General features: G+C 38.7%; 2 protein-coding genes across 3 annotated transcripts; one reads left to right on the top strand and one right to left on the bottom strand.

Moving 5' to 3' along the window:
• The first annotated feature begins 221 nt into the window (after positions 1-221).
• LOC144638420 (uncharacterized) lies at positions 222-1,937 on the top strand. The gene has a single exon (XM_078497618.1). It carries the CDS (start codon positions 345-347, stop codon positions 1,881-1,883), a length of 1,539 nt encoding a protein of 512 aa, XP_078353744.1. The 5' UTR covers positions 222-344; the 3' UTR covers positions 1,884-1,937.
• Positions 1,938-4,035: 2,098 nt separating this feature from the next.
• On the bottom strand, positions 4,036-10,213 carry LOC144638581 (leishmanolysin-like peptidase). 2 transcript variants are annotated; one of them, XM_078497772.1, is made up of 3 exons: positions 10,029-10,213; positions 9,837-9,918; positions 4,036-6,304 (listed from the first exon to the last, which is right to left on the bottom strand). In XM_078497772.1, the coding sequence occupies exon 3, from the start codon at positions 6,132-6,134 to the stop codon at positions 4,167-4,169; it is 1,968 nt and encodes a 655-aa protein (XP_078353898.1). In that variant the 5' UTR covers positions 6,135-6,304; positions 9,837-9,918; positions 10,029-10,213; the 3' UTR covers positions 4,036-4,166. The 2 variants fall into 2 exon arrangements, with proteins under 2 accessions (XP_078353898.1, XP_078353897.1); XM_078497771.1 differs by lacking the exons at positions 9,837-9,918; positions 10,029-10,213 and adding an exon at positions 7,084-7,237.
• Positions 10,214-11,089: the final 876 nt, after the last annotated feature.

Here is an 11,089-nt window from a genome sequence, read left to right as displayed (position 1 = left end):
ATTCCTCTCTTAAACAGAGGGCTGGTTGAGGGTTTGGACTAGCTGAACAAACTAGTCAATGTGTTTAACAGGTAATTTGCCGCTTCGGTGATCAATTACCTGTTCACTTTGCCTTCCCTCTAAGCTTAAGCCAATTAAAATTCTTGTTCATGACAAACACTCGCTGACTACACGTTTTCTGTCAACTACCAATTAACTAGCACCTCTTCCTTTCTCTCGATGTTAACCCTACAATTGAACGATGACGAGATCGACAAGATGTGAGTACTTCGTCACCCGACCTAGCTCTTTACGATCTATTTGGAAAGAAATACAATGAACGTTGCAACAAGACAGTTTTCGCCATGCCCAGGACAAAGGACTTTGTTGACAGAGTATGTTTTCTAAACGTCCTTCGAGACTGTTCCCTAACCTCGTTAAAAAGACTTCTCGACTGCTTCGCTGTCATAGTTCTGGTTATGGTGTCACTAACGTTGATCTACAGACCAGCGACACTGTTTCGTGGTCACAAGAAAATTTACCCAAACAAAAAACCCGTTGCAGACATTGTTCTTTCAAGTGACTTCGCCGATGATGGGTTTTTGTTCGTTCCAGTTTACGACAAAGAAAAATACCTGTCGTACGAACCACCGGTTGGCAGTTGGAGCAAACAACTTCAAGCATTCGAAAACGCCGTCATAATATCGAAATTGTTAAACAGAACTTTGCTTGTACAACCTCTGGCGAGTGAACTTGAAATAAAACGACTTAAGCGCATTGTGAGAAGGACTTTACAATCTGATTCAAAGGTCTATGACTTCTTGGACAAGAAATTCACAGTTCCAATGTCCTCCATTGTGGATTTAAAACACTTATCGAAGCTGGTAAGAGTTCATAGTATATCTCGTCGACAGTTTCTTGACAACTTCAAAAACTTGTCATGGTTTGATGTGTGCCATCGAGATACACTTGGCTTCTGGGTTGACTTCATACCATCACCAAATAATCACAACGCCTGGAAAGTGCTAGAATCGCAAAACTTTTCACCTTTATCGTTTTCCATTCCTTCAGTGCAACCAGTTTGTGATAATGGATTAGTTATCAAACCTGATTCTTACAAAGCAAAGCCTTTTATTCGCGGAATTATCTCCGAGTTAAGTCGAGTGACAGAAGACGTTGTATATTTTCGCGGAGGTTCCATAGCAACTAGAGATATTCGTTTTTTGTCCAAGAAGCGCACTGCACTTGCCCAAAAATGGACCAGTGATTACATTCGCTTTTCTCGGTATGTTCAGGAAAAGTTTCAAAGAATTATGACAAAGATAAAACAGCCATATAACGCGGTGCTCATTTCAACACAGGATGAGGCAGGAAATCTCACAAGTACTATTAATTACAGACTGAAACAAATGGAAAGATTGAAATTCCGAGAAGTAACAACTAATTTGTACATTATAACACACATTAATGACCTGACAGTTTTCGAGCCATTTAGGACCAAAGGCTATGAGATTTTCTTATCTAAAAGCCTTATTCCTCCTGGTATTAGTTCTTTTGTACGATATGATGTAACAGAACTGCTGGGCTTAGTGATTTGTAAGTATGCTAGATTATATGTAGGCTCAAGAGATCCGTATCTTATTCGTCGAGGTCGCATTCACGAGGCCAAAAAGAAGGACGGTCTTCTTGTCGATCACGTGACGGTCAGGTGGGCTGTTCACACTGTTAATAGAAGGCATCGTTTTAGTTTACCTCGTAATGCCACTGGCCATTGGCAGCTCAGCCTGCGGACTCACAAGGCTAATTATATTTCCTGTACTGTTTGCAAATTCATGCATGGCACACCAAGATACAAACTCTGTTTGCCACTGATGAGTGAATGTTCAAAGTTACACCTTATCTAATAAATTTTTGTAAGAAAAACTAGTCAAAAACTACACAAATACACAGGCATAGAATCCCACACAGCTGGTTCTTACCACTGGTGTTCATAACAGAAACTTGGAGTATAAATTGCTATTCTCCTTAGATACACCAAAGCTATGGGGACTAGTCAATCGCAGGTTACACACAAATTTTTTTCAGGATTCTACAACAGCTCAACGATATTCATTTACACTCTACGACGGAGAAAGCCACAGTGCGAGTAAAGTAACTTGCATGATAAGAAAAATCAGAAAACCAAACACACTCACACCCAACCCTTTGGCTGTGGACCACCGCAACAGCCACTAGGCCATAACAGACATCAAATTAGCTTGAAATGACTGCTGGGGTAGGCGGGTTGACAAGAGAGTGTTGCGGAGTGTGTGGGTGCAAGGGTACGCCGTTCAATTGGCTCTTGATACCAGCCGATAGGAATGCATGAACATTTAACTTTACTGTGGTGTAAAGCTTAAATAAAGCTGGCGTAAATTTGGATTTTATTCAGCTATACGCTGACTTTACATTTTTTGAAAGCTGATCTTTATCCAAGCTTTACACTCAAGTATAAAGGCAGGTAAAGAGACTTCTTTACACTAACTTTAAATCACATTTAGACACGGTAGTATAAAGCTCGGTTTGACCATGGAGTTAAGTTGGTTATCCAACTTTACACCAGATTTAACCACCTTAAATTTCATGTAAATCCCAATTTTTATGCTGTGTAGGAATGCAGAATACAAAGATTCTTTCAAAATAAGGAAGGTCATTTCCCTAACTCTTTGTGAACGAGTTCGGAAATCCAACCCATATATTTTGCAAGGTTTCCAGGTACTTGTTAGGAGGTACGGGAAAGGAATGGGGACACGCCGAAGTCTGCACAACGATCCCTATAGGACAATATAGGCATTTTTCTACTTTCTTTTGTACTAGCAAATGAATTATGTATTAAATGCAGACTTCAGATAAAATAATAAAAGCAGTTGCATTATTCTTGGAAATCTTTTTTTTTTAATAAAAGAATCATTACAAGTTTTAGAGGATCGTAAATTGGCAATTTACAAGGTGCACGTTGACAACTCTTTCCCACTGGAAAAACTGTGATTTGTTACCTCTGTTGCAGATTGAATTGCATTCAAGAGTCCTATTTTTTTATTTGCCGCGTTAGTTTATCGTTTGACGTTTACTTGTTTATGTCTACAAGACTAACATCTTAGTCCGGCGTTCCCTTCCCCCTTATTGATTTGGGGCGAAAATTTGTGACGTCAGGCTTTACGTGGACCTCGCGCTCGCCCGAGAGAGGCGAATACTAGTATCCATTGCCTACAAGTAACGGCTATGCTTTCTGTGAAATACTGCTCATGTCTTGCTATTTTCTACTTTCATGCACTTGTTGTGAAGTTAGAAAAAAAAATTTAAGGACCTTTTGTTAATAGTAATATTCATGGTACCATAGTGAAATCAAAAGTAACTGTTCCGGGAAGATTTTAATTTGACCCGGGCTAACAAAGTCAAAAAGGCAATTAGAAAAAAAGATGTATCCAATCAGTTCTCTGTAAAGTGCGGTAAATTGTTCTGCTAAACGATATTAGCATTCCATCTAATATTGGTTGTCGTTTCTTTTTTATGTTATTTTCATATTCTAGCATCTCTGCCACATTTAAAATCATACCTACCTAATCATACTATCTGCATTGCAGTCAAGTCTTACTTCTACATATATATTCTGTTAATGTTGTAGTTTAAAACGAATTTGAGTCAAAATGATTTCAAACTAGTTTGATTTGTATTTTCCTTTGTTAATTAACAAATTAAACTAGAACTACTTTTCCCACGGGAATACATAGTTCCGTAAAATACGGTTATAAGCCCCCCCCCCCCCCCCGCTTATAGGCTCATCATCCTGGAAACAAAAATATTCCGATTATGCCCCCCTCTACAGGACGAGAGTACTAAATGGGCTAATGTTGCTTTATTATGCGTTTTTAACTAAAACGTATTTTCATCCCTTCCTGGCTCGTTTCGAACGTTTCCCGCGCCCCCGGATTGCCCCACCGCTTATACCACCAAACCCCTACGAAGTGTATAGCCCAGGGCTAAAACCGGAACTCTGTTTGTTGCGCGGGCGGCCATTTTTAACCTTGTGATGGCAAAGCCAAAAACGTTTGGTTCAACATCTTAATTTTGTAATTGTTAACCTTTTAGCCTTGTAAATAGAATACAAAATCAAACTAGGTTAACTACATTTTGAACAGAAAATCATTTTAAACTACGATATCAACAAAATGAAAGCCTGGCACAAAACAGACCATTAAACTAAAAATAAGAAAGATTCTTGAAATTATAAAATAAAAAAGTTCTACCGAAGACTTCTTTAAACTGTGTGCATCATTTCTGTGACTTGGTCTCTTTCCTTCAACAAAAACAATTCCCTTCGACAGGCTTTGAACTTCCTGAGGGCACCCTCTGTGAGCACCGCAGAATTCCTCACATGAAGGACAAACCAGCGATCCATTAATTTTCCATTCGTTCAGTGAGCCAGAGATCTCAAGATGTTGTCCTTTGTGATGACAAGTATAAAACTCCCCTGCGACTTCCACTTGTAGTCCTCCATCGCAATGGTATTTGTAACATCCGCTTCCCCAATCAACCATTGTTCGTGTTAAGTAGCCCTTCTTTGCCAACCATTCCCGCCCTTGCTCGATGCACTTGGTGCCAGGGCCGTAATGCTCCAAGGCGTAGTTGTCAAGCATTGCTGGAGCGTTCTCTTCCATCGTGCAGGTCGTTTCACGCTTTGCGCCATCTGTTCCTGTTAATGTGAACTTCTGGTAGAATGGGCAGTAATCCGCTAAAGGCACAGCTCCGCCATACGATGCTGTATCTCGAATAACTAAACCAACTGGTTCGTCTTCATCTGGGTTTGTTTCACTGATTGGAAGATGGTTGAAGTATTGATACTCCTCGGGTAAAGCTCTGTTGTATTTACGAAGGTTGCACAAAGCTACCGACAGCTTGCTGTGCGTGCAGCGCATGTGCAATGGAGCCTTCTTGATGGCGTAGCAGAAAGGCACGGCAGATTTCTTCTTTTTCAAGTGCTTTTCCATCCAAGTTTTACAGCTTGCCTTAGTGAAAAGACAGCCGAGTCCCTTCCCCCAGTCTAGTTCATCAGCCAAGCTGTAGTTAGCTCTATACCATCCCGTGTCTTCCATCAGAGCAAACGTGATTCTCGAGAAAACCGGGTTCTGTGTATACGTCCCAGTCATTGCCTCGTTTTCGAACAAACGCTTTTCCCAGTGTGTATATTCTGTCCCCACCCCGCCTTGGTTCTCGATCTCTGCTCCTTCTAAGTTCGGGCAGTTAAAATGCCTTCGTACTTCCCTTTTTACTCGGGGTGTAACAATCATGTGTACCTCATGCTGGATGTCTCCGTGTCGTGTTGCCCAGTTTTTTCGTTCCACCTTTTGCACGATCTTAGAACTCCACTGGTACAAACCGTACTTCTCGTTGTAAGGTGGCAAGCCGTGTTTCTCTCTTGGCGTGTAAGGAACCCCATTCTCATTCCTGTAAAATGCAAAAAGTCCTGCACTAAATCCCAGCGCGTGAAATATTTCGTGCTTTACGGTGGACAGCAGATTCGGGTAGTGTCTCGGGTCAGTGTCGAGGCGTTTAGGGCAAATGTTGGCAAATCCAGCGACAGGTCGATCCAGCGCATGCTCTTGTTGGCAGTAAGAGGCGTACGCCACCGCATTGGCCAGATTGCAGTGATCAGTTTGAATACAAGACACGTACAAAATAAAATCACGTGATTCCACTCCCATCCCAGACTCCCACTCCTCGCCCGGGACATTAAAACATTTGATGCCGTCTTTGTCACACACCCGACACTGATCCAGATGGTCAGCGGGTACATTCACAGGTCCGCACTGCGTGTTTACACAGTCCAGCTTACAAAACTGAACATCTCCTGCCTTGTCGCCTTTGATGTCCTTTAGAAAGTACGCATTGTTTTTACAAGTTCTTTGTAGCTTGATAGACATGTTGGTTGGTTTTACGCTAAAAGCATCGTGAAAATAATCCACTGCCTCGGGAATGAGTTTTCCTGTAATCAAACCGTACTTTTCCTCATCTAAATCGCCGATGCTGTCGTCATAGACTACTTCAAAGCGCATTTTCTGTGAAAAAGGTTGTCGTTTTACAATGTGTGGCTGTCCAACATGGACATTGTGATTCATCTCGTGTCTCTTCGGTATCCAATGGTGCGCATGCGCCACAGGCGTTATCCAGAAAAGAGCATACAAGGTACAGAGGAAAATATGTCTATTGAATGAAAATTTTCGCCTCGTTTCTTTGACGTTAAAAGTAAGGCTGGAAACGGTGCTTTTTCTAAGACAATGAGAGAAACCTGTACAGGAGAGAAATTGACAACTGTTAGTCTTGATATGGTCTAATCTGAATTCACTTTGTTTGATTAAGATCGGAGGTTACCAATTTTATATGGCAAGTTAATAATGTTCAAACAGTTATTGGGCTGCGATTTAGAGCACTATTTAACGCGATTGCCACCAAACATGTATCTCTTTAACACTTTTGTTGTTATGATAAGGTTAAAAAGCTACTTGCTCCAAAATTCATTTGGTAAAAACATTTCAAACGTATTCGCTTCTTAAATAAATCAACCGTAAATCAATATGACAACTTAACAGACTCGACAGTCGTTAAGCTAGGCGAGAAGGAACTTTTTCACAACTAGAACGGGCTCATGTGTAGAGACTTAACAGCATTTTGAAACAAAAGATTTTTTTAAGTAACAATTTTTAACACTAAACAACATCGTTTCTACAAGTAAACACGATTTAAACACCGAAAGGTTTTAACATGTACTTAACAAAGCTAACAAAAAGTAGTTTATAATATTCTAGTGATAATATCTGTTACGAAAAACACAAGTTTCCGCTGAAGTAACTTCAGGTTGCTTTTATGTGAGGTTAATATAAACAGAATTAATAAAAGGTTGAACAAACTCAGTAAATTATTATTGTGATATGCAATACACCGACGCCTGAATAAAAGAAATTAAAGTCGTTACAGGACAACGGTGGATGATAATGGTTGGCCACATCCAGAGTCAGTGATTACGCACAAAAGCAAAGAAACAAATCAACATCTCTCAAGTTCACACACCTTTTCTCGCCGTCATTTTCGCATAGAACTCGAAGGACCATCAAATAAAAGCAAGCTTAGTTGGCCTATTGTTATTTCCATTCGAGCGAGTGTTTCAGTGTTCTATTTGTGTTGTACGTGGAAGCGTGTTATCCTGTAGCAGGTGGTGTCAGTATGTCTCTATAGGTGGTCACACTGTTTCCACTCTCAGATATGATGAAATAAATTGACTATTCCACAAATAACAACTCAGCTTTTAAAACCTTTCGTTAATTAAATTTAAATTTGATCTCCTTGCATATGCAATAAATTCGACCTGGAAAAGAAACGAATACGAAATTTGCGCCTCGGTATAAGACTTGCTCTACATAAAAAATATTTTTATTTTTGGTCGATGAAACCATTTGTAAATCACAGCCTAAGGTCAAATATCGATATCAATACAATTCTAGTCTAAGCGATTTTAATTAGGAATTAAGGAAATCACTTGAATTTCTTTCTATTGAAAGTATAAATTGATATTGTCTGAATGATAAATAACCTTATCCACAAAATTATGTGAAATATTTTGAAATAAATTAAATTAACACTGATCAGATCGAATATTGATATTCACCTGACAGAAGGTAAATAAGTAATACAGTAGAACCCTGTAACTCAAACTCGGATAACTCGAACAACCCCGCTAACTCGAACTAACTTCAACATCCCATGGAGCCACGTTTCAGTCATTTTTACTCGGTTAACTCGAAAACCCTGCTAACTCGAACTGTTTTTCGTTTCCCTTCAGAGTTTGAGTTACCGGGGTTCAACTGTATTTTTACAATCCCTTTCAACTCGCATACTGTAAAACGTCAGAGTATTTCCTGTGCAACCGTTGTAAACATTTTGATCTTTAAAAGCAAGAAAGAAAAAAAAAACGGCGGTTGATTGGGGGTTTTTCTTTAATGGAAGCTTTATTGTACTTCAGACGGTTAACCCGCTAATTTTAATAGACCGTTTTTTTACTCTGATTGTATAATATCTCTTTCATTTGTTGTCTTTTGGTTTTAAAAATGTTCAACAGTTTGACGCTCTGTCGACTTTCGAGGGTAAAAATTATTTGTCGATTGACGGTAAAAACCTGTGATCAATTGACGTTTCTAACATTTTCAGCCGTATACAAAGTCTTATAGCGTGACTGTTTAGTGTTTATATAGCTATCGCACAATATTCCAGTGTGGAGGATATTTTTGCTGAAATTTTATTTCGAAATGTTTATTTTTTATATATATTTTAAACTTTAGCATCTTTGTGACAGAAAGGCTTAGGTTGAAGCAATTTTGCGCTCGACGCTTAAACCCATTGGCTTTCTACTTCCTTCACTGCACAACAGTGAAATGAGACATGTATTTTGTTAAGGTTAATCTAATTGGTCAGTTACACAGGTGTTTTCTGTCGGTGTCAGCAACTAATCAGCAAGTCACAAAGTCACTAGTTTTTAGAGAAACCGCTGTGCTGCGTTGTCGACAGGCAATATTGAAACACTTAGTTGATTATCAACTGGAAGTTGATAAACGTATTCGCCGTTCGGTAGCGAATTTGAAAAGCTGGAAAAGCGCATTCCAATTCTTAGCCCTTTGCTTCGACGTCCTAACCCTATCCGGCCCCCGACTAACGCTCGAACCGTCTGATTTTCCAAAAGATGTAGATGAGAAAGAAGATAAAGAGAACGAGCAAACGTTGGCAAATTAAAGACCAAATTTATCTTTTAAAACTCCAGGTGGAGACAAAATTATGAGGGTTTTTGCGAGTCCAGAAGAAAAGCAAAAACAATAAACACTAGGCTAACAGCGATTTCAACGCCTCTTTTAAGAAATTTTGCCTGAGTCTTTGGAAGAGGCTAAAAAACTGAAAAAACACCCTGCCAGTTAGCTCCACGTTCTTTTACCCAAATTTTTTTTTATCACCTAGTTAGCAAGGAAAATTGGCAGTGATGCGAACCAGCTAAGCGGCTTTCCGCTAATAAAAGTTAATTGTTTGGTCATAAAACAGGTTCTCCACCCCCGAAAAAAAAAAAAAAAAATTTTAAACTTAAAAAACGAAATATTACCAAAACAACCAAAAACGATAAATATAAGATAATTGTATCATAATGAATCCGCTTCCGTTTTAGAGAGAGGCATTTTGACTGTATACCGGTACCAAAGTAAAAACAGAAAAAAAGCAATCGCTATTACTCAAATTTTAAAAAAAAAGAACTCATAAGCCTCGAAGAAAAAAAAAAAAAAAAAAAAAAAAAAAAAAAAAAAAAAAAAAAAAAAAAAAAATTTTCCCCAAAAAAATAAATTTTTTTTCCCAAAAAAAAAAAAAATTTTTTTTAAAAAAAAAAATTTATTTAATAATTTCCTCCAAAAACTTAAAAAATACAAAAAAAAAACCCTTGAAAAAATCCCTTTTAAAAAAGGTGAGACGGCAATATTTTTTCAAGTAGCAGGTTGCAAGGCATGTCCTGCTTTGGCTCAGGGCAGGTTCTGTGTTTAATCGCGACACTTTATGCTGACACTTGTGATTATTCACCCATGAATCAAACACTCGCCAAAAACCTTCAGCGCGAAGGATTGGATTAGCTTAAAATGGAGTGCTACACAAAGTATTAACTTAAAACTCGCGAAACAACCTTAAACTTCAAAATATAATAGTTGACAAGTGTCCCGAGAAACCGCCATTACATAAATAGCAAGTCTGGTCTGGCAAGAAGCGGTTTCCTTCCTCAAGGCAAAATATTTCGTTACCTGTCAATAATTTTTCTTCTTCGTTTATCTTTTTGTTCACTTGGAAATTGGCTTCACGCTATCGTCTTCTATTCGTATTTGGCTGGAAGGTTAAAAAAGAATCAGATTGTTATGGCATTTTGATCCTAACAAACTTAGTAATCTCCGCGCCTTGATATTTATATTTATATTAACGAAGCTCTCTTGGCTTACCAATTATCGTTGTCCTTGCTTCGCTCCACAACAGTCATAGAATAGTAATCAAACCAACACGAACAACATCCCAGAGTGATTATTATGGTAAAGAACAACACAAAAAGCGCAAAGCAGAGATTTAGCGAGGCGCAAAAGACCATTTCTTTGCGCCTTGCGTTCTCATGTTACCAAGTTAGACCAGGCTATGAGATCATAGAAACATCTTGCGAGCTGTTTACATTGAATGACGTAATAAAACAGTGCAACCCGCTAGTCCTGGGTCGCAGACAAATCACTGCTGTGAAGAAAATCAGGTGTTACAGCTAGCGAGTTTAAGTTAACATTTCAAACTTGAATTTGAAAATACATTTATTTATTTAAAAAAAATAATGTAAGACAAACAGTTCCACATTAAAGTATAGCTCAATAGTTTGCAATTAAACGATCAAACACTATGGTTTTCTTTCTTTCTTTGTACAATTACCTTCAGATCGACTCGAACAATTAGCTATAAAGATATTTGCATTTTTTACTCTTAGTTTTTAAGCCTGTGTAGTCCTTAGATTTTAGCTTGCCAAACACTTATATCATATGAATTGTCAAGATTGGGAGACCACTCCCTGTGTATTTGACGTTAAATAAATTGTCTTATCTTACCACGTAAGGGTTTCACTACTTTAACAAACACCAAAAAAGCATAAAAGTACACAATTACTTTATCTCAAATGGTCACACACTAATGCTTCACCCTGTACAGATCAAAAAGTTCAATCACATTAAATAACTGAACCAGGAAGTAAAACGGCCAACGTGACGATGGTGCACTAAAATGGGGGCTTGGCTTCACGATTGACTTTCACTCCTATTTAATCAAGTTTTCGTGGAATGACAGACAAAAGTTCGTGAAAACTATCACTCCACACAAGATTTCAGTATCAAATTTCGATGGTTTTTCCTCTAGGCCGTGCTTCCCGAGAATGGGAAATATCATCGTTATCCACGAGGCCTGGTTGCTGTAGGACTGAACCATTCGCCGAATTTTAGGCAAGCGAACAATCTCGTCCCCAGCCGGCCCGTCA

This window comes from Oculina patagonica, chromosome 14 (genome assembly GCF_052425735.1).
Source record: "Oculina patagonica isolate OP01 chromosome 14, crgOcupat, whole genome shotgun sequence".
Classification (NCBI taxonomy): Eukaryota; Metazoa; Cnidaria; class Anthozoa; order Scleractinia; family Oculinidae; genus Oculina; species Oculina patagonica.
This window is presented reverse-complemented; position numbering and strand designations above follow the sequence as displayed.